Raw genomic sequence first — 23,857 nt, forward strand, 5'->3', positions numbered from 1 at the left:
TGCAGTGAGCCAAGATTGTGCCACTGCACTCTAGCCTGGGCAATAGAGGAGACCCTGTCTCAAAAAAAAAAAAAAAAAAAAGCTTTCTTCCACTTCAAAGTAGTTTACCTGGCCAGGCACGGTGGCCCACGTCTGTAATCCCAGGCCAAGGCAGGCAGGTCGCCTGAGGTCAGGAGTTCGAGACCATCCTGGCCAACATAGTGAAGCCCCGTCTCTACTAAAAATACAAAAAATTAGCTGGGTGTGGTGGTGAGCACCTGTAATCCCAGCTACTCAGGAGGCTAAGGCAGGAGAATCGCTTGAATCTGGGAGACAGAGATTGCACTGAGCCAAGATCGTGCCATTGCACTCCAGCCTGGGCGACAAGAGCAAAACTCCATCTCAAAAAAAAAAAAAAAAGTTTACCTGAATTCATAAACAGCTAATGAAAGGGATACTTACCAAGAACCGCTTTATCCAGATTAATATAAGTGAAAGCCTTTAAATGCAGGGAAGAAAGGTATCCCTAGAAGAGAAGGGAGAACACTAATAAGTATAAATCTGTTTATGTATCACATACAGTAGCATTAGGGATTCATTTTCAATTCTGGACTCTATTGAGACTAAACGCAAAGGCAAAAATGGTAAAATCAAACCTATAAAAACATCACTTCTGGAGGACAGCTTAAGCCCACAAGCTCAGGTGTCCAATATGGGAATGGATGATAAAGAATACCTCTAGCCATTCAGTGGCACCAACCGATCCAAAGTCTCCAGCACTCCAACTGGCAAAGATAATGCTTCTGCTGGGCTGAAACCCATCTGAAAGAGAAGAAAGTTAGCTTTACCTTAGGAAAGGTTATACACAGACAAGGATGGAAGGTATCCCACTTAAGATGAATCAGAAGGTCTAATTCCAAGATAGCAGATTCCAAAATCTTTTTTTTTCTGAGCCAAAAAAGAAAAAAAAATACTAACAAAATATTTTTTTGAGACCCCAAAGAATAAAAGAATAGGAATAATTTTTTTTTAAGTAACCTACAAAGAGCAAGATAGGAGATCTGCAAATAAGATTTCGAGTACATAGCAGGGGCCAGTAGTCACCCTTTTACAATTTCATTCTTGGAGTTTCATTCTTGGAGTTCCTTAACTTCTGGACCCAGAGATCATTGAAAACAGTGTAAGCATGATGATGCACATCTTGAGAAAAATTTTCAGAGGTAAATCCAAACACTGGATTTTAAAAAAATAATTCTAAAATAAAATAAAAACTCACAAATTTAAGTTACAAGAGGAGTTTGCAGAGAAACTACATTTGTGACAGCGCCTTTTACGTGTATCACACTGCCCTCCATCCCGCCCACTTCCCTCAGTGTATCTTTTTCTGTATTAAAGTTAAGCATTGCAGTTTGCCCTATGACCCAAAGATTCAAGAGTGTGACGTGATTTTGAATGTGTGGGTGGGTAGGAGTGTGAAAGAGTGGCAAGTAGGACAGAAAGGCTCAAAAATGAACAAAAGAGGCGGGGCACGGTGGCTCACTAGCAGCATTTTGGGAGGCTGAGGCGGGTGAATCACATGAGGTCAGGAGACCAACCTGGCCAACATGGTGAAACCCCGTCTCTAGTAAAAATACAAAAATTAGCCGGGCGTGGTGGTGGGTGCCTGTAATCCCAGCTACTCAGGAGAATTGCTTGAAGTCTGGAGGCAGCAGTTGCAGTGAGCTGAGATCACACCACTGCACTCCAGCCTGGGCAACAGAGTGAAACTCTGTCTCAAAAAATAAATAAATGAATAAACAGAACAAAATTTCAATAGCTGTTAGGCCTCAGTACATGAGTAGAGGTATGCTACTGCTTTCAAATAGATTGCTTAGGGACTATGATCCGCCTTATCACTCTGGATCCACCAAACTAAGCACTAGGGCTCAATAACTCCACTGTCTCAAAGAAACTGGTGATTTTTAGCACAGCTAAAACACTTTATGGAAAGCTGTTTCAAAGGAAAAGGCAGCTACAACAAAAGACAATCTGCCTTGTATTTAAGAACTAGAGTCTAGCATGAGAGAACCATAGGAATGCAGGCAAAGTGAGCAAAGCACAGTATATTAACATCTAGAACTGTATGTAGTGCACCAATAGTCTAAGGAATCAAAATATGTACTCTACCTTTTAAGACCATATCTGAGAACATCTCGGCAAGTTTCAATAGGAGAGCTGTGCCTACACCGGATTTTGCAGCTCCAGGGCCCCATGCATCTCTCTGGGCCCCAACTACAACATAGTGATCTTTAAAAAAAGAAAAAAGAGGAAGAAAGAACTTACATAATCAGCTTCTAAACTTTTCTAGAATTAGCACATCAGTAGAAAGGTAAAAGTGCAGTATATGTATTAAGGATAAAAGAGCCTTACTTCAAATCTGACTAAAAACTCTGGCAGTTAAAAATTCACATGAGAATATTAATTTTACCTTACTAGTAGAGCTACTTTTTTCCTACACTACTAATTAAATTTACTGACTACTTAAGTCCAAGGACTTATTTCTTAGTAAGTGTTGGCTATTTGATTGCATTTAAAGTTAACTCCAGGGACTGGCAAACTACAGCCCGCACGCCCACTCACTACGTGCAGTCTGTGCCTGTTTTCTTGCTCCCACAGAGTTGAACAGCTAAAAGAGAGACTGTATAGCCTGCAAAAGGTTTATTATCTGCCCCCTTAAGAAATTTGCTTATCACTGGTCTAGTCAATAACTTAGAATAGATTTTCTAGTCATAATGGTCAATTTTTAACAAGAATTTCCTAGGGCCTTATTACCTCCCAATAAAACTGACACATAGGCTGGGCGCGGTGGCTCACGCCTGTAATCCCAGCACTTTGGGAGGCTGAGGCAGGCAGATCACCTGAGGTCAGGAGCTCTGACCTCATGGAGCCCGACCAACATGGAGAAACCGTGTCTGTACTAAAAATACAAAATTAGCCAGGTGTGGTGGTGCATGCCTGTAATCCCAGCTACTGGGGAGGCTGAGGCAGGAGAATGGCTTGAACCTGGGAGGTAGAAGTTGCAGTCAGCTGAGATCACGCCACTGCACTCCAGCCTGGGGAGCAAGAGTGAAACTCCTTCTCAAAAAAAAAAAAAAAAAAAAAGAAACTGACACATAAACAATTCACTTTAGGACAGACAAGATTGAGCACTTCATAAAACCAAGCCAAGCCAGCATTCCTACACTCCCTCCTTCTCTAGCCACATCCTTAAGAACAGCAAAGAAAACAAAAAAAAAGTGGGGGGGTGGGTCTTTACCTGGTTCTACAAAGCCTTTAATAACTCCAAAGATGTTAAGAATTTTTATCTCTTTCAGCACATTGCTCACAGTGAGCTTCACATTCTTGCTTTCTGAGGTTACCATCCTACATGTAGAATCTGTTTTCCAGTCAGAGGGACAGTCTCCTTCCATATTCCTAGAATCAGAAAGCAGGCGTAAGTTCTGAGTTATTGTTCCTTGCCCAAGGTTTACTTCTGTCCAGTGAAGCTATAGATTAAGAGGACATATAAACAAAACTTACTCTTGGCCCGGCGCAGTGGCTCACCCCTGTAATCCCAGCACTTTGGGAGGCCGAGGCAGGTGGATCACAAGGTCAGGAGTTCAAGACCAGCCTGACCAACATGGTGAAACCCCGACTCTACTAAAAATACAAAAATCAACTGGGCATGGTGGCGTGCGCCTGTAATCCCAGCTACTAAGGAGGATGAGGAGGAGAATCACTTGAACCTGGGAGGCGGAGGCTGCAGTGAGCCGAGATCACGCCACTGCACTCCAGCCTGGGCAACAGAGCACAATTCCTGTCTCAAACAAAACAGAACAAAACAAAACAAAACAAAATGAAAACAAAAAAAACCTTACTCTCTAGTGGTGAACCATTTGCATCTTACTTTGATCTGTAGACGGCCAATTGAAAACCATTAATTAAGCAATATTTTAAAACACTTCTCTAACTATGCCTTTCTGCCAGACATAGTTACGTAGTTTATATTTGGAATACATACCAAGATGGACTCAAAATGAAGTTCTTCTAATATATAAAAGAATATTAATACATTTTTATGTTTCCCAACTGTCACCACTAACAAGGATAGTACACATTCTTAGCTCAGTTATAAAAAATATTCCTCAGCTGGGTGCGGTGGCTCACGCCTCTAATCCCAGCACTTTGGAAGGCTGAGGCAGAATTCCTTGAACCCAGGAGGTGGAGGTTGCAGTGAGCCAGGATCACGCCACTGCACTCCAGCCTGGGCAACAGAGTGAGACTGTCAAACAAACAAACAAAAATCCTGTGCTTCCCCTAATTCCTCTGTGTTACCCAAATAATAGCTGCTTCTAAGGGGGCTTACTTACATAAATACAGGTTGAAATATTATTACTCCCCTACTACATAAGGATAAGATGGGATGCTGGCTTCACAGGTTGGTTACAACTTGTAGGTGGTAGGTAGAATGAGTCAACAAAAATCACCCATGCTAAATGCCTCTTAGCATTATCAATAGTCATGGTATGTCATACACTCCTTCCCATGCTAAATGCCTCTTAGCATTATCAATAGTCGTCATATGTTACACACTCCTCCTCATGCTAAATGCCTCTTAGCATTATCAATAGTCATGCTATGTTACACACTCCCCTATGCTAAATGCCTCTCAGCGTTATCAATAGTCATGGTATGTTACGCACTCCTTCCCATGCTAAATGCCTCTCAGCGTTATCAATAGTCGTCATATGTTACACACTCCTTCCCATGCTAAATGCCTCTTAGCATTATCAATAGTCATGGTACGTTACACACTCCTCTATGCTAAATGCCTCTCAGCGTTATCAATAGTCATGGTATGTTACGCACTCCTTCCCATGCTAAATGCCTCTTAGCATTATCAATAGTCATGGTATGTCATACACTCCTTCCCATGCTAAATGCCTCTTAGCATTATCAATAGTCATGGTATGTCATACACTCCTTCCCATGCTAAATGCCTCTTAGCATTATCAATAGTCGTCATATGTTACACACTCCTCCTCATGCTAAATGCCTCTTAGCATTATCAATAGTCATGCTATGTTACACACTCCCCTATGCTAAATGCCTCTCAGCGTTATCAATAGTCATGGTATGTTACGCACTCCTTCCCATGCTAAATGCCTCTTAGCGTTATCAATAGTCGTCATGTTACACACTCCTTCCCATGCTAAATGCCTCTTAGCATTATCAATAGTCATGGTACGTTACACACTCCTCTATGCTAAATGCCTCTCAGCGTTATCAATAGTCATGGTATGTTACGCACTCCTTCCCATGCTAAATGCCTCTTAGCATTATCAATAGTCATGGTATGTTACACACTCCTTCCCATGCTAAATGCCTCTTAGCATTATCAATAATCATGGTATGTCATACACTCCTTCCCATGCTAAATGCCTCTTAGCATTATCAATAGTCATGGTATGTTACACACTCCTTCCCATGCTAAATGCCTCTTAGCATTATCAATAATCATGGTATGTCATACACTCCTTCCCATGCTAAATGCCTCTTAGCATTATCAATAGTCATGGTATGTTACACACTCCTTCCCATGCTAAATGCCTCTTAGCATTATCAATAATCATGGTATGTCATACACTCCTTCCCATGCTAAATGCCTCTTAGCGTTATCAATAATCATGGTATGTTACACACTCCCCTATGCTAAATGCCTCTCAGCGTTATCAATAGTCATGGTATGTTACGCACTCCCCTATGCTACATGCCTCTCAGCATGATCAACAGTCATGGTATTTCATATACTCCTTATATACAGATGTTCTTCATTTGAGACTATCAAGTAGAATATATTTTCACTATCCAATTATGTTAAAGAAACAGGATCAGAGAGCCTATGTCATACAGGAGATAAACGCTTTCATAAAGGTCTGAAATTAGATCTCCATCCTATAATAACAGGAAAGGATAAATATGTCCACATCCAAATCAAAATTAATGCTACGTACTCTAATGGAACTGGGCTGTGTTTTTAAAGAGAGACACTAATGCTACAGGGAGGATATCCAGAGGAGCAAGCCACTACCATAAATGGTTTCTCTGGAAACCATCATGAGAAGCGAGGCTTCTCAATCTATAGACAAGGTAACTGGAATCATACTCTATTGCTTAGAAGAAAAATCCAGACAAATGGATGTTTCAAGGAATAGGATTTTATCCCAATATGAATTCTAACAGATTCTCTCCACTAACTGAATGGGTTGCCATAGGCATCGTGCTTCAACACAGAAGTACTTGAGCAGAAGCTATGCCAGGAATCCTGCACAAGGAATTCACTGGGTTTATAAGTCTCCTTATTCTCCTGCATTGTTTATAAGTCCAAAGTCCATTATTAACATCTCTTTATAGAGAAAAATTCATTTTTATCTGTACCAAGGTAACAGCTAACCATCCTCCAAATTCCCAAATGTGGAAAATTATAATCATGTTTAACATTTTAATCAACATATTACTGCTCTTCCCTAATCATAAAACCTCACTATGCAAGGACCACTTTCAAATAAAAACTTACCCAAACAGCTTTTCTGCGGCAGCTCTGGAGATTGTCTGGACGGGTATATTAGGCAATCCTGATGACCGAGATGGTGGAAACTGAGTGTGATTGAAGGAAGGGAATCCAGGTGTGTAAGGGTCACCTGTCCCCAGATGAGCCTAGGAAAACAAAAGAGCAATCCACTCCATCACATACTTCCTCAAAAGTTCTCTGTAAGATTCAGATTTGGTATAAGGCTACAGCACAACCTTAGTTTACCAACTTGAAGCCTCAAAAATCTGAGTGGCTCTACAATGTGACTCCTGTTTTCATGGCACATGGAAATTCTCAATTCAAGGCACTATTGATTAAGTACTTTTAGCAACAAATAATAAAGCTTCAAAGTCAATGTAATCTATCTTCTTGCTTACTGCTAACGCCCTCCCAGAAAAAAGAGCATTTAAGGAAGACACAGTGCTATTTCTGCTAATACAGGAATCCAAGAACAACTCAAAGAACTCAAAAAATAACTCACATGTCCAAAGAATGAAAGTTCTGCGTTAACAATGGGAAATTTAGTCTGGTCCATGTATATCAAGACACCAATTGCATTTAAGCTTTCAGCATTTGCAACCTAAAAGAAAACATATAAAGCTCAGAAAATGAAGATCTGATCATACGAAATGAGAATACATCCTGGACATTATGCTAAAGGCCAAATGGTTACAGAGGACTAAACTTATAATACTTCCAAATATTTCAAATTGTTTATCTGGTAATTTGTTAATTGTTTCCTGAAAAATTAACTCACTTGTTTGCAAAATAAGAAGAATAACAGGCCGGGAGCGGTGGCTCACGCCTGTAATCCCAGCAATTTGGGAGGCCGAGGCAGGTGGATCACCTGAGGTCAGGAGTTCAAGACCAGCCAGGCCAACATGGTGAAACCCTGTCTCTACTAAAAATGCAAAAATTAGCCAGGCATGGTGGTGGGCACCTGTAATCCCAGCTACTCGGAAGGCTGAGGCAGGAGCATCACTTGAACCTGGGAGGCAGAGGTTGCAGTGAGCTAAGATCACGCCACTGCACTCCAGCCAGGGTGACAAGAGATTCCGTCTCAAAAAAAAAAAGAAAAGAAAAATAACAAAAACCCATCTAAGACAACCACTTTTTTGAGTCTCCTCACTCTGTCACTCAGGCTGTAGTGGCATAAGTCACATCTCACAAGCTCCAGGGCTCAAGCAGTCCTCCCACCTCAGCCTCCCAAAGTGTTGGGATTACAGGTGTGAGCCCTGCCACTTTTTTAAAAATGCAGAAATCACCACTGTCTTTTGATATGTTCCACTCTAGTTCCTTATGTATGTTTGGCTATTAATTTTCCTTTTTATAAAACATACTTTTAGCTAAATTCTGAGTATGCGTAAAACATACAGAGAAATAGCTTTCACTTAAGCACTTCTGATTAGGTAAGTGGAACTTACTTCATTTGTTGAGCATTTTAATAAATTATATTATCTGGTATGAGAGTTTAAGATTGCTGGTTTTCAGAACGTGAGAATATTAACAAGAAATATCACTTACCTGAAGAGTAAGATACCAAAGTACTGTATTTAATATTATAATAACTCATACTCACCTTTTCTGCAAAGGTGATTTTCCCTGCTCTGACAATCACTATAGATCCATTCACAGGAGTGTCTAAATCCTCAAAATCTTTTTTAGTACCAAAATTAGCATGGACCAGTTTACCCTAGAACAAAGACATTAGATTTAATGAGCAATATGGTATCGGAACAGCTCTAAAATCTTGAGACAGAAGAGTGTTATAGATCAAACCTAAGACAGGCAACCCAAGTAAGAGATAAAAGGAGGCCAAGGCCTAAAAAAGACATGAGTTCTAAAAAACTGCAACTTTTAGGTCAGAGCTATTGGAATAAAATAAAGATTTTTGGCCTCCTATGTCTTTCATGCTTTTATCCCATGCTGCCTTTCATCTGAAGGGCATTTAGATTAAAGAGGCCCATGTAAACTGGTCATGGGACTGGAGGCCTGGAACAATCTTAGCCTTGAGGACATCACAGAAATAGGTTTTAACTGAAAGGTCTGATAATAAATCTGTCCCAAAATTAAAACACCATCTATTACAACCAAAGTGACTTGCATACACCAACTTTAGATGTGTCATCATGTTCCTAAGCTAGTAAGAGTCCAGATGAACAGCTATAAACTGACGCTAACAACCAAGCACCTCAATACAGAGAGCTTGAAGTTGAACAAAAATCTTCAACATTCTTTAACAGAACAATCTACTCCTCACTAAACTCCTGGCTTATAGGCAGCCAGGCAAAGGGATAAAGCACAAGTATCCAGAAAGGCAAGGAATCGACATAGAACTGCACCAGCCCCGAAAGGTATCCACTAGAGATGCCCCTGACTTAACAAAGGTATCCACTAGAGAGATACACCTGACTTACAAATGTGATTTTTTTTTTTTTTTTTTGGGGGGGGGAGATGGAATTTCGCTCTTGTTGCTCAGGCTGGAGTGCAATGGCGCAATCTCCGCTCACTGCAACCTCCACCTCCTGGCTTCAAGGGATTCTCCTGCCCCAGCCTCCCAAGTAGCTGGGATTACAGGCACCCACCACCACACCTGGCTAATTTTTGTATTTTTAGTAGAGTTCACCATGTTGGCCAGGCTGGTCTCTGACCTCAGGTGATCTGCCCACCTTGGACTCCCAAAGTGCTGGGATTATGGGTGTGAGCCACCACGCCTAGCCACAAATGTGATTTTTAAGCTGAAAATTATTCCATCTATCTGTTCTCTATTTCTGTGTTAATTTGACTGTATTTGCCTAAATTTAAAAAGATCAAGGGCTGGGCGCAGCAGTTTACTCCCGTAATCCCAGCACTTTGGGAGGCTGAGGGTGGTGAATCGCTTGAGCCCAGGAGTTTCAATTCAAGACCAGCCTGGCCAACATGGCAAAACCCTGTCTCTACCAAAAAAATAATAATAATAACAATAAAAAATAAAAAATAAAAATTAGCTGGACGTCTCAGCTACTCGGGAGGCTCACTTGAGCCTGGGTGGTGGTGGAGGTTGCAGTGAGCCAAGCTCACGCCACTGCACTCCAGCTAGGGCAACAGAGTGACACCCTGTCTCAAAACAAAAACAGAAAAAGATCAAGCATTAATGAATCAAGCTAAGACTAGGCCCCCAGCCAAGATGGATATTTACATCTGTCCCCACAGGGAGGATATGCATTTGTTTAGCAAATATTACTATGTATGTCAGCCATTCTCCAAAGCTCTGCGACATGGCAGTAAATAGAACTAACCCATGATTCTTCATCTGGCTCACATTCTAATGGAAACAAAGGCATAGATAATGTCAGCTGCTAACAGTACTATAAAGAAAAAATAAAACAGGACATGGGGAAAGTGATTAGAGACAAAAGACAATGCATGTTGACTGTGTCATTAGAGGGTTGAAAACCAAAATATCTCATGATCATTTACATTTTACAAGTAAATTTATAACTAAGAACAGAAAAGATGAGTTTTGAATGATTCAATAGGGAAGAGTCTCATGCACTGTTTTGCCTTACTTACAGTAACAGTTGCAGCCTTACTATACGCCACATAACCCCCAGGATTCTCCACCAGGTAAACAAGTCTACCGTTCTTATCAACTATGATCACCGAGTTTTGAGCGCTGTTAAAAAGATTAAGTTAAAATAAGCCTAAGGTCATCCTTCCAAAAAACACAATAGCTTACATTTATTATGTCTTGCATTATTTGGCTTGAGGAAATTTACCTCTAAATCTTAAGCTTGATTTTTACTGTAAAAGCCTTTGGGCCGCATGTGGTGGCTCACGCCTGTAATCCCAGCACTTTGGGAGGCCGAGGCGGGCCGATCACCTGAGGTCAAAAGTTCAGGACCACCCCACCTCTACTAAAAATACAAAAATTAGCTGGGCATGGTGGCGTGCGCCTGTAATCCCAGCTGCTCTGGAGGCTAAGGCAGGAGAATCACTTGAACCCAGAAGGCAGAGGCTGCGGTGAGCAGAGATTGTGACACTGCACTCCAGCCTGGGTAACAGAGCGAGACTCCATTTCAAAAAAAAAACAACAATAACAAAAAGTCTTTGCTATATTTAGCACACCTGAAAATAGCTACTTGTATAAAAATGAGTTTACCATCTTTCAACATACCTGTCTTTGACCTGAATCTTAACAAAATGTTGATCACGCCAGACTTTGCTGAGTTTAAATTCACGAAATTGATTTTCAACATACAACGCAAGATTTTCATCTTTTTGAGATCCAGCCTCACGAGGGACATATGAATTTTCATTCAGCAGCCTGGAGGAGAAAATGTCTGTTAAATGAACTTAAGTTTAATTTAAAATAAACATTTAACTCAAGGATTAAACAAATTGTTTTGAAAGCAAAATATTATCCCTCATAGTTCAGATAAATGAACTGTGACCCAAAACTTCTAGACTGACCAGAATAACACGAAAGAAAAAAAACTGTGCCCCAAATCTTATAACTTCAAAGCTTCTTTACCCACTATAAAGCACTCCTTCAAGAGCCTCATCATAACACAATGTATCTGCTTAGGGTAGTTTTAGGGGAAATGAGTAGCTTCCAGGAGATCTACTATAAAATCTAAGATAGTAATACTGTGCTGAACAGAGTGCATAGTTTCAATTCTCACCTACTTGTGAAGCATTTCTGAATACCCTGAAGCAGAACTGCTCCTTGGTCCGATCTCCCATAGTTATTTCTATTTACTCAGCATATTAGTTCTCACATTTTTGTGGAGTGGACTATACTCTCACTTCATCCATAAGGTCTGGTGTATAGTAAACAAACACAAAAGCATCAACTAGATGAAGCAGAAAATGCCATAACTTAAGACTAAAGAATTATGGAACCACTGTAACTGTAGGAAGCTTGCAAAAAGGAAAAGATAAATATATTCTTTGCACAGAGGCATGTATGCGCAAAGATAGTAAAACTCTATGGACAAGTGTTACAGCTCTTTTAGAATTTGTCTAGCATGCTTTCTAGTTTTTGCCAGAAAGCCCATTAAAAATAAAATAAATAATATAAAATAAAAATTTGGCCAAGTGCAGTGGCTCACGCCTGTAATTCCAGCACTTTGGGAGCCAAGACAGGAGGATCATCTGAGGTCAGGAGTTCGACACCAGCCTGGCCAACATGGTGAAATCCCGTTTCTACAAAAACAAACAAACAAACAAACAAACAAACAAAAAAAAACCCACAAAAATTAGCAGAGCGTGGTGGCACAAGCCTGTGATCTCAGCTACTCAGGAGACTGAGGTAGGAGAATTGCTTGAACCTAGCAGACAGAGGCTGCACTGAGCTGAAATCGTGCCACTGCACTCCAGCCTGGGCAACACAGTAAGACTCCATCTCAAAATAAATAAGTAAATAAATAAAAATCTAAGAAAGACCGGCCTGGGAGACATGGTGAGACTCCGTCTCCTAAAAAAAAAAAAAAAAAAAATAGCTGGGTGTGGTGCTGTGTGCTTATAGTCCCAGCTACTCAGGAGGCTATGGTGGGGGGATGAAGCTGCGGTGAGATGAGAGCGTGCCACCGTATTGCAGCCTCCACCAGAGGGAGACACTGTCTCTGGATACTGACTGGCCTAGGGGTTAATGGGTGAGTATCACAGAAATTAAGAAGCACTGGAGACTTAAGTCAGGCAGTTAAATTACCCATGATCTAGGAGATGAAAAAGGCTACTTCTGGCATGTGTTGCTTCCTAAAAAAGAGAAAAGCTACTGATGTCCTTGTCAGCAAAGCAGAGCTTAGTACAACGTTACAAGAGATTAAGAAGAAAAATCAGAGCCAGAGAATGACAGCAAGCAATAAGCTACAAAGATGGGGAAAACATCAAGGGCCTATGAATTTTTTAAGAAAAAGGAGACTCCCCAGAGAAGTTCTACCTTTTTCCCTACCAGTATAGTTTCAGTTTTTTACAGGCCCCTTCCCCTCTTTAGCTTAACATGACAAGTCTTGTCTTCTCTAAAAAGCCATTCCCCACAGTGTCACCATTATTGTTTCCCTGTGGCCTGTCACAATTCCTGAATTACTTGTCTAGATACTTGCAAAGTAGCTCATACTTACTTGATGGTGCTGGTGAAGTCGGTGGTGTCCAGTTTCTCTGACAACTTTTTCTTCAGGTCATCCCAATATAAGCGAGGTGCTGCAGGGAAGTCCTCTTCTGGCTCCTCCCTCACTGGAGACTCGGTTCCTGCCAGTCTCTCACACTCAGTTTTTGGTTCTACCCCTTTACAATAGCCCAAGTAGCCAATCATAAATCCTAAAGAGAAAGTTCCAGAGCTGAACTCAGAATTTCATTTGTAATCTATCTCTGTTAATCTGTTAATATTTTCAGGTAAGCCTTGAAAATACTGGTTTTCATCAAATTCTAAGTAGTTTTAAAGTATATAATGCATCTCAGTTTTGTATACTTTAAGTCACTTAATAAATTATATACTAGCTTTATTTCAAATAGTTACCTATTCAAAACATAGGTAGTTTTTTCCAAAAGACCTCCTTGAAACGTTAGACTGAGCTTCTACACCACCAGTATCCTGTGTATATTTTTTAGCGTAACATTTGCTTCCTGGTGGAGTGGGAGCAAACAAAAAAATACATAAATAAAAAGAAAACACTTGCACATCGTATTGAAATAATTCATGGGTCTCTCTTTCCAACCAGATTAAATTCAATGACAGGTATAGAATCCACTCATGATTGTCTTCCTAGTAGCACTTAAAAAGGCATAAAGTGGACGGGCAAGTGGCTCATGCCCGTAATCCCAGCACTTTGAGAGGCTGAGGCGGGCAGATCACAAGGTCAGGAGTTAGAGACCAGCCTGACCAACATGGTAAAACCCCGTCTCTAGTAAAAATACAAAAATTAGCCAGGTGTGGTGGTGCACACCTGTAGTCCCAGCTCCTCAGGAGGCTGAGGCAGAAGAATCGCTTGAACCCGGGAGGCGGAGGTTGCAGTGAGCCGATATCGCACCACTGCACTCCAGCCTGGTCCACAGAGTGAAACTCCATCTCAAAAAAAAAAAAAAAAAAAAATTAGCCAGGTGTGGTCGTGGGCGCCTATAGTCCCAGCTACTCAGGAGGCTGAGGCAGAGAACTGCTTAAACCTGGGAGGCAGAGGTTGCAGTGAGCCAAGATGGTGCCACTGCACTCTAGCCCAGGCAATAGAGTAAGACTCTGTCTCAAAAAAAAGGCACAAAATAACTATATGCTGAGCTGAAATAACAGACTACCCAGAGTTGGTTATGGAAAACATTGAAGTTTGGAATGGTCATTCTTACCAATCAAGAAAAAGACGATCACAGCAATAGTCCCATAGCAGATACTTCCACCACACCTTTTTGGTTTTGTGACATTGGCCTTTGTGTTATTGTCAGCATTTTCCTCTTCATCTACGGCAAGTTTCATCTCCACATGACTGTTATCGCCATCTACTTGCCGAGCCAGGCTGAACCGGGTATATGACAATGGTTCCCCACCAAACTGTTTTGGGGAAAAAGGCATGATGAAGAACAGGCACAGAAATGTTTAGGAAAAGCTCGTTTAGGTATATGCGTGTTATTGGGCCATTACTATGACTTGCTATATATTCCTCAGGGTGTTCTCCTTTCAAATCAACATTCTTCCCTGGGCCCATTCAAGGAAGGGCTAGTTCACACTGGTCTTCTCAGTCAGTCTCTCCTTTTATGTAAATTTTTTTTTTTTTTTTGAGACATGGTCTCCCTCTCTCTCCCAGGATGGAGTACAGTGGTGTGATCATAGCTCACTGCAGCCTCAAAATCCTGGGCTCTACTGATTCTCCCACCTCAGCCTCCTGAGTAGCTGGGATTAGGGGCACAAATCAGTTCAGGATACTATGCAGTAACCCAGACCGTGATGCTGGTGGGAGCAAGGGAGCAAGAATAAAACAAAGTTACAAATAAGCAGAAATTCTAACTAAGCCTAAGATAGAAGACAGAAAAGAGAGAATAGGCCAGACGCGGTGGCTCACACCTGTAATCCCAGCACTCTGGGGGGCCGAGGCAGACAGATCATTTAAGGTCAGGAGTTTGAGACAAGCCTGACCAATATGGTCTCACTAAAAATCCAAAAAAAAAAAAAAAAAAAAAAACCACTAGCTGGGCATGGTGTCGCACACCTGTAATCTCAGCCACCCAGGAGGCTGAGGCAGGAGAATCGCTTGAACTCAGGAGGCGGAGGTTGCAGTGAGCTAAGATTGCACACTGCATTCCAACCTGGGCAACAGAGCCCAGGCTGAGACTCCATCTCAAAAAATAAAATAAAAATAAATAAATAAATACATACAAATAAGAGAGAATCGAGGTCTAGACAGTGTGTTAAGAGTTAGGCTCCTTCTCATCATGGCCTGGATGGCTGTCTTTTCTGTATGTTCTTTCAGCTTTCACGCATACTGTCTACTCAATGTTTCTTAAAAATTTTTTTTTTTTTTAATAGAGATGGGCTTGCTATGTTGCCCAGGCAAGTCTCAAACTCCTCAAGTGATCCTCCTGCCTCATCTCCCAAACTGCTGGGATTACGGGAGTGAGCCACCACACTTGGCCTCATTCAGCCTTTGCTTTTTTTTTTTTTTTTTTTTGAGATGGAGTCTCGCTCTGTTGCCCAGGCTGGAGTGCAATGGCGTGATCTCAGCTCATTGCAACCTCTGCCTCCCGGGTTCAAGCAATTCTCCTGCCTCAGCCTCCCGAGTAGCTGGGACTACAGGCATGGGCCATGACACTCAGCTAATTTTTTTTTTTTTTTTTGTATTTTTAGTAGAGACGGAGTTTCACCATGTTGGTCAGGCTCGGCTTGAACTCCTGACCACAGGTGATCCACCCACCTCAGCCTCCCAAAGTGCTGGGATTATAGGCGTGAGCCACAGCGCCCCGCAAGCCTTTGCTTTTTACCTCTCCTACTAAAACATTTTGATCAGGGCTTTCTTTAATTCATCTTATCTACTAAGCTGTCCCCCTCTACCACACCCAGAACCACTCTGAGAATTCTTCCAAGACTTTCCATAATTAACCCTACTGAAGGCTGAACTCTTTGTGAGATCAGTTATGCCTCAAGACCACCAATTCAAATGTAAATGAATACCTGATAATAGATTTGGGTTATTATTTCATGCTTACTCAGTTAAAGTCATGCTTGTATATTTCACATTCTTGCAGACACAGAAATACAACTGAAAATATCTTACCAAGTTAGAGAATGCTGATCTAGCTTGATCCATCATTCTGAACTGCCACACAGAAGAACCTAGGTATCAGAATAGAGAATTATTGAGAAACATACTACTGTATCAGATTGGTGAGCTTTCTATTACCAGGCTAAATGATACATCAAATTTTTAAAATACATCATCACTTTTCTAGAAAAGTTATTTAACCATAGTTTACATGACAACTAAATTAAGTGGGATCCTTTTTAAAGTTTGTTATATATGTAATTCTTTTTTTTTCTTTTTGCAGAGACAAGGTCACCCTATGTTGCCCAGGCTGGTCTTGAACTCCTGGCCTCAAACAATCCTCCCACCTTGGCCTCCCAAAGTGCTGCAATTACAGGTACGAACCACTGTGTTCTGAGTAGACAAAACTGACACATACCGCCGGGCGGGGTGGCTCACGCCTGTAATCCCAGCACTGTGGGAGGCTAAGACGGGTGGATCACCTGAGGTCAGGAGTTCAAGACCAGCCTGGCCAACATGGAGAAACCCTGTCTCTACTAAAAATACAAAAATTAGCTGGACGTGGTGGTGGACGCCTGTAATCCCAGCCACTCGGGAGGCTGAGGCAGGAGAATGGCATGAACCCAGGAGGCGGAGCTTGCAGTGAGCCAAGATCGCGCCGCTGCACTCCAGCCTGGACAACAAGAGCAAAACTCTGTCTCAAAAAAAAGAAAGTGACACACACAGAAAGACAAAATTAAGACTAAAGCAGACAAGACCAGTTATGCAACAAATACCATAAACCATCTCCAATGGAAAGGGGAAGAAATCCTGATCCTGAATGAATAGTTCCTACAAGTGATTCGATCTTTGACACAAAAAGAAACACGAAACACAGATTATGCTGTTTTACAGATGAAGAGGCCAGTTATCAGAGAAACTAAGTGGCCTGTTCAAGGCTGAAAATTGATAATCTAAGCCAAGTTAAATGGGTTACTGGGTTATAGAAATTGTGTTATCATCTCTGGAAATGTAAGACATTAACCCTAACTTTTATCAAAGCAAAATACATCTCTGTAATTAAAGTCCTAAGTTAAGTTAAAGGGCTTAACTGAAATCTGAATTTTCTAGTTAATTTGGTTTGAGCATCTAGATACTTGAAAGTGACATTATCCTGAGATTTGCAAAATGGACATTTATTGGATACCATTTTAAAGCTTTTCCTGTATACGAGTACACTTAGAGCATATTAAACACGCACACGGCACAAAGCAAGCTGTGAGGTACACGCAAATTGTAAAGCAAAGGGTATTATAACTGGCATTAAGAAAAAGCTTTCTGGCCAGGCATGGTGGCTCATGCCTGTAATCCCAACACTTTGGGAGGCCGAGGCAGGCGGATCACGAGGTCAGGAGTTTGAGACTAGCCTGGCCAAGGTGGTGAAACCCCGTCTCTGTTAAAAATACAAAAATTAGATGGGCGTGGTGGTGGGCACCTGTAATCTCAGCTACTGAGGAAGTTGAGGCAGGAGAATCGCTTGAACCCGGGAGGTGGAGGTTGCAGTGAGCCGGGATGGCACCACTGCACTCCAGCCTGGGCGACAGAGTGAGACTCCATCACGAAAAAATAATAAAAAATAAAAAGAAAAAGCTCTAAAACCTATTACAAAAAATTCTTTTTAAATTCAAGCTTTAAAAACCAGTGTCCATATGCAATAGACCATATTCTTAGAAGCATAATCTTTTTTTTTTTTTTTTGAGACAGTTTCGGTCTTGTTGCCTAGGCTGGAGTGCAATGGCAGGATCTCGGCTCACTGCAACCTCCACCTCCCGGGTTCAAGCGATTTTCCCACCTCAGACTCCGAGTAGCTGGGATTACAGGTACCCGCCACCATGCCCAGCTAATTTTTGTACTTTTAGTAGAGATGGGATTTCACCATGTTGGCCAGGCTGGTCTGGAACTTCTGACCTAAGGTGATCCACCCACCTGGCCTCCCAAAGTGCTAAGATTAGTTACTTGATAAGAACATCCCAAGGAAATTGAAGGTGTGAGCCACTGCGCCCAGCCAGAAGCACAATCTTTTGCCCCTTCTGTTACAAAAAGCTTATCACTACCACTGCACCAGAACAGTAAGGACCCAATCATTAGAGCCAGAACTGGAAGACTCCACCCTGAACCAATTTTAATCATCCTTTTCTAGGAAAAAACATCTTGCAAGTTTTAACACTCATCTGAACCATCATTCCTCAAGTTTTCTAGTTTTAAATTAATTTTAAGAACACAAAGCGATGGCCGGGCGCGGTGGCTCACGCCTGTAATCCCAGCAACACTTTTGGGAGGCCGAGGCGAGCAGATCACCTGAGGTTGAGAGTTTGAGACTAGCCTGACCAACATGGAGAAACCCCATCTCTACTAAAAAAATACAAAATAAGCCGGGCATGGTGGCGCATGCCTGTAATCCCAGCTACTGGGGAGGCTGAGGCAGGAGAATCACTTGAACCTGGGGGAGGTGGAGGTTGCAGAGAGCCGAGATCGAGCCATTGCAGTCCAGCCTGGGCAACAAGCGTGAAACTCTGTCAAAAATAAATAAATAAATAATAATCTAAGCTACTTGTGTATCTTTGGTGTTCTCAATGGTGACTGAAAACAATTCAATTTCTCACATTAATAATGGAGTTCAGGTAGGCAAAACATAGCCCCACGTTTTGAACCATGAAATCGAACACATTCACTGCCTAACAACTTCACTACCCTCTATTTTCTCCAAAATCAGACAGAATCCAGCCCATGTTTTTACCCACCAACATTCTTCTCTGTTCCTTGAGGTCCTCCTCATCTCTTCCAGGCTGAGCTCAAGGCTTCATCTCTATGAAACCTTCTCTGACTGACTTCCCTATCCGGTAATAACTGGTATTGAACTACCTGATAATGAGTAAAAATATTGTATTTAACAGTACTGGGGCATGCCTGATGCATGAGATTCCAAATGATATGAAAAATATAATGAAAACATTGGACCAGGAATCTTTTCCCGTCCCCATCACTCTTCTGGTTTAGTAGGGAGTTTTTTTTGTTGTTGTTTTTGAGATGGCATCTCGCTCTGTCGCTCAGGCTGGAGTGCAGTAGCACGATCTCAGCTCACTACAACCTCTGCCTCCCAGGTTAAAGTGATTCTCGAGCCTCAGCCTCCTGAGTGGCTGGGATTACACGTGTGCACCACCATGCCCAGCTAATTTTTGTACTTTTCGTAGAGACAGGGTTTCACCATGTTGGCCAGGTTGGTCTCGAACTCCTCACCTCAAGTGATCCACCTGCCTCGGCCTCCCAAAGTGCTGGGATTACAGACGTTAGCCACCATGCCCGGCTAATTTTTGTGTTTTTAGCAGAGACAGGGTTTCACCATGTTAGTCAGACTGGTCTCGAACTCCTGACCTTAGGTGATCCGCCTGCCTCGGCCTCCCAAAGTGCTAGGATTACAGGCGGGAGCCAATGCGCCCAGCCAAGGGTCATTTTTAACCAGCATCGTGATCCGATTCAGGTTTAGCTGGGAACCTTGCTCCATGATACTTAAATACATTACCAGAGGCAAGTAACTGCCTCGCCTTAGGGCGGAGTTAGCCAAACTGCTGTCTATCCAACAATCTCCAACACAGGCTAGGTTTACAGCCACCATTACTTGATAAGAACATCCAAAGGAAATTGAAGGATGCTATGCTATATATAACCTTGCAATATCGATGACAAAAACTATCTTAACACTGAATTTTCTTGAGAAGCATATTGTAACCCAAAATTCAGGGCCAGGGGGCGGGGGGAACCAGCAGGGTCCACAAGTACTCTAGAGAGCCTAACCTTAATTTTCACAGTAAGCTTAGCATATAAGTATGGGGTAGCCAAATACAATTTCCTACTTTAATCCTCTTATCAACGGGGAAGAAAATGGAAAAAGCTGCAGAATCCAGTCCCCCGGATAAGTGAGGTCTCTACAAGCAGTGAGCAGAGGGAAAGCGTTATCAGAATATATTTTCTCACCCACCCTCCCAACCTTAAAGAACTGTCCAGCAGAATGTGACACAATGGGCCTCTCCGGCGGCCATCAGTCCAGCACAGCCCTCTGACCACACCGCTAATCTCCAACTATCTTTCACAAATAAGTCACTCCTATGGCTCCCGTCTTGTAGTGAGAACTGCTAGCAATATTCTTAATGTGAACACCTGCGGCGTTCGTCGGATTCTGCCTTGAGAAAACAGAATCCACACACAAGGCGAACAGGCAGAGCATGGCAAGATCAGGTTGTACCAGAGCCGAAGGGTAAGTTTACAGAAACCCGTATCTAATTAATGCCTGTAACACGCTAGTAACCGAGTAGGGGACAGCTTTGTCCCTTTCCGCAGTGAGAGCGGGGCCCGCCCGGAGCCCGGGGAACCGAAGGTTTAGGAGCCCAAGGTCACCCACGAATCCCAGCCGTTCCCTGGGGCGACTTCCTGGAGCAGCCACGTGTTCCCCCGGCGCCGCACGCCGCGCAACTGCACCTTGGCTGCGCCCGCGCTCCCGGACCCGCAGCCCGGAGCCGGCGCACTAGGGCCTGCAGCCTTCAAGAGCGAGGACCCGAAGTCCGCGGGGCTCAGAGCGACAGTGGGGGACACCTGGTCTCGTCCTCGGAGCAAAAAGAGAAGTCACTCGTCGCTCTGTGACCGAGGAGGCGGGCAAGAAGGCAGAGAGAAGGGAAGGGACGAGAGGCGAAGGGACGAGAGGCGCAGGGACGCCTCTGCGCACAGCCGCCCGACCCCGTGTACCTGCAGCCACTCGAGGCGCCGCCACAGCCCCTTCCCCACAGGCTCGCGGCCCCGCTCCATCCCGGCCGCCCCGCCTGGGGCCGCGACCGCTTTCCCGCTTCCCGTGCGGCCCCCTATGGCTGCTGGACAGCACCGGAGCGGCCGCTCCAGCCAGCCCCGCAGGATGAAGGGAGGACACGAGGGTCGGTGTAGTTCTAGAAGCCCGCAGTCACTCACACTAACGCGTCCTCCGTCCCGAGCCGCCACCCGATATCCCGACGCTCTGAGGGGATGGCGGCCCCGAACCGGCGGCTTATAGCCTGGCCCCGCCCCCGGCCCCCCGGGGGGCTGTGCGTCACTTCCTGAGGCACGTACGCTCGGCGAGGTGCTCTGACTGATCGCCCGGGGACGGGGATGCGCGCGCACCGGGCGGAGCCCTCTGCGGAGGGCGCTGCGGGCGAGGCCAAGGCGAAGTGAAAAGGCGCCAAGGCAGCAGGTGCCCCGAGGAGCCGCGCGATGGGCGTACTGGCCTCTGCCTCGGCGCCTTCCTCCGCCCTGGTAGCCTGGCAGCCTCCGCCTGACCTTGACCAACCTCCAGTCCCTGCAGTGCTAGGTCAAATCTGTTGGCGTTGACGCTTAAATGTTGGATACTTGCACTGCAGCAGTGCCTTAAAATGTACGTGCAGGATGGAATGTTAGGTAACTATTAAAGCCACTCTCGTGAAGATGTATTTTGCAGCCTCAGAAATACAAAAAGGAAAAGAAAAGCAAAATGCAAATTTTTATTCAGAATGTATACAAGCTGCACTTTAACCAAGACTAGCGGAGTGCTTTGCATAATGTTTAATGCATGAGGGAATAAAAGGGAAAATAGAAACAAGCGACTTAATAGGGTGATAGGATTGTAGATTAACTTTCGTTTTCATTGCCATCGCTGTTATTGGATTGTGCAATGAATAACAAATAAATAAAATTCAATTCTTGTCACTGTTTAAACTCTTTCCAAACAATCACACCCTCTCCCTCCGTCTGGTCAGTAACCAGCAGGCCAGGGAGGTAGCGGCTACAATGCAAGAAAACAACCCATACATTAAAAAGCATTGCACATAAACTGACCTTCAGGCCCTTAGGGACACAGAACAACCCTTTAAGAAACAAATCCGTTTCTGGACCTTGGGCTTTTACTCTTCCCTTTATTTTTTCTGCTCTAAGATAGAGAAAGTACTTGGGATTCTCACCGCCTTTTTACTCCCATTCTCTAAAATCTCTCTCCCCAAAGAGAAGTGTTTAAAAGTCATATGAATTGCCAGGCGCGGTGACTCACGCCTGCAATCCTAGCACTTTGGGAGGCCGAGGCGAGCGGATCACGAGGTCTGGAGTTCGAGACCAGCCTGACCAATATGGTGAAACCCCATCTCTACTAAAAAAAATTCAAAAAAAATTAGCCAGGCGTAGTGGCGCGCACCTGTAATCCCAGCTACTCAGGAGGCTGAGACAGAAGAATCGCTTGAACCCAAGAGGCAGAGGTTGCAGTGAGCCAAGATCGCGCCATTGCACTCCAAACTGGGCGACAGAGCAAGATTCCGTCTCAAAAAAAAGAAAAAAAGTCATATGAGCAGGAGCATTGCTGCATCTTAAATGATTTAATCAGGAAAAGGTTAAGGATGCACATCCACAGAGGGCCTACCTTAACATTCAGACACCAGGCCTGCTCCCCTGTGGTGTTCCTTCTTTATTTTTTTAATTATTAATTTTATTAATTTTTATTATTATTATTTTTAAGACAGTGTCTTGCTCCGTCACCCAGGCTGGAGTACAGTGGCACGATCTCGGGCTCACTGCAACCTCTGCCTCCAGATTCAAGCGATTCTCCTGCCTCAGCCTCCCAAGTAGCTGGGACTACAGGTGTGTGCCACCACACCAGGCTAATTTTTGTATTTTGAGGAGTGATGGGATTTTATCATGTTGGCCAGGCTTGTCTCAAATTCCTGACCTCAGGTGATCTGCCCACCTTGGCCTCCCAAGGTGTTGGGATAACAGGCATAAGCCACCATGCCCAGCCTATTTATTTTTTATTTTTAATTTGACGCAGGGTTTGTTATGTAGCCCAGACTGGTCTTGAACTCCTGGGCTCAAGCAATCCTCCTGCCTCCAGCCTCCCAAAGTGCTGAGATTACAGGCATGAGCTACCATGCCTGGCTTTCTGCCTTTCCTTGACTGAAGTATCTTTTAAAAAGAAACAAACAATGCTGGTATTTGCGGTGAAAATCTTATACCCTCATGGAGGACATAGGTTTAGGCGGCCAGATGCGTTGGCTAATCCCTGTAATCCCAACACTTTGGGAGACTGAGGCAGGTGGATCTTCTGAGGTCAGGAGTTCAAAACCAGCCTGGCCAACATGATAAAACCCCATCACAACTAAAAATACAAAACTTAGCCTGGCGTGGTGGCGCACACCTGTAGTCCCAGCTACTCCAGAGGCTGAGGCAGGAGAATCGTTTGAACCCGGGAGGGGGTGGTTGCAGTGAGCTGAGATCGCACCACTGCCTTCCAGCCTGGGCAACAGAGCAAGACTCTGTCTCAAAAAAAAAAAGAAAAAAAGAAAGAAAAATATGTTTAGGAGACATTTAGAGACCAGGACCATTTGGACATGAAAATTCAAATCTCAAAAATTTATATTCGCTAAAATAAAACCATAAACGTGACACTAAAGAGGCTATCAATTATATTTTTATTTTTATGCTGTTATTAGTATTAATAGACACTGAAATTAAAGTCCACTTATTAACACTTTTACTATTTATTTATTTATTTTTAAACGGTCTTACTCTGTCACCCAGGCTGGAGTGCAGTGGCGCCATCTCGGCTCAATGCAACCTCCACCTCCTGAGTTCAAGCGATTCTCCTGCCTCAGCCTCCCGAGTAGCTGGAATTACAGGCACGCACCACCACACCCGGCTAATTTTTTGTATTTTTAATAGAGACAGGGTTTCTCCATGTTGGCCAGGCTGGTCTTGAACTCCTGCCCTCATGATTCGCCTGCCTCGGCCTCCCAAAGTGCTGGGATTACAGGCGTGAGCCCCCGCGCCTGACCTAATTATTTGAAATTATTATTGGAAATTATTTAATTTCCAACCCTCCACAAACTATTCCATGAGGCTTACCTAACCCTGGAACTAAAACTCTTGCAGTTCTTCTGAATCGTACACAGAAATACTAGAATTTTCATAAAGGGAAGGAAGTTGGCGAGGAAAACGATACCATGAGCTATGGGGAAAAGAGAAGAGC

At 43.4% G+C, this 23,857-nt stretch overlaps 1 protein-coding gene and 1 non-coding gene across 3 annotated transcripts in view; one reads left to right on the forward strand and one right to left on the reverse strand.

Moving 5' to 3' along the window:
* Nucleotides 1-20,948, reverse strand: part of TFRC (transferrin receptor) — a 33,100-nt gene extending 12,152 nt beyond the window's left edge. Inside the window, exons 1-13 of one of the 2 annotated variants that reach the window (XM_054480479.2) lie at nt 20,806-20,948; nt 15,826-15,884; nt 13,907-14,108; nt 12,694-12,889; nt 10,746-10,895; nt 10,142-10,244; nt 8,169-8,282; nt 7,071-7,169; nt 6,575-6,714; nt 3,275-3,432; nt 2,146-2,265; nt 716-801; nt 442-505 (exon numbers count right to left, since the gene is read on the reverse strand). In XM_054480479.2, the coding sequence (XP_054336454.1) occupies nt 442-505; nt 716-801; nt 2,146-2,265; nt 3,275-3,432; nt 6,575-6,714; nt 7,071-7,169; nt 8,169-8,282; nt 10,142-10,244; nt 10,746-10,895; nt 12,694-12,889; nt 13,907-14,108; nt 15,826-15,861 (1,468 nt within the window). In that variant the 5' untranslated portion in view covers nt 15,862-15,884; nt 20,806-20,948. Of the gene's footprint in view, nt 1-441; nt 506-715; nt 802-2,145; nt 2,266-3,274; nt 3,433-6,574; nt 6,715-7,070; nt 7,170-8,168; nt 8,283-10,141; nt 10,245-10,745; nt 10,896-12,693; nt 12,890-13,906; nt 14,109-15,825; nt 15,885-20,589; nt 20,713-20,805 lie in introns of those variants that run through there. The other variant, XM_063661362.1, reaches the window with a different exon arrangement.
* On the forward strand, nt 11,567-11,628 carry LOC129034385 (U7 small nuclear RNA). Its single transcript, XR_008501870.1, has one exon. It is a non-coding gene; the product is annotated as a U7 small nuclear RNA (small nuclear RNA).
* Nucleotides 20,949-23,857: the final 2,909 nt, after the last annotated feature.

This window comes from Pongo pygmaeus, chromosome 2 (genome assembly GCF_028885625.2).
Source record: "Pongo pygmaeus isolate AG05252 chromosome 2, NHGRI_mPonPyg2-v2.0_pri, whole genome shotgun sequence".
NCBI lineage: Eukaryota > Metazoa > Chordata > Mammalia > Primates > Hominidae > Pongo > Pongo pygmaeus.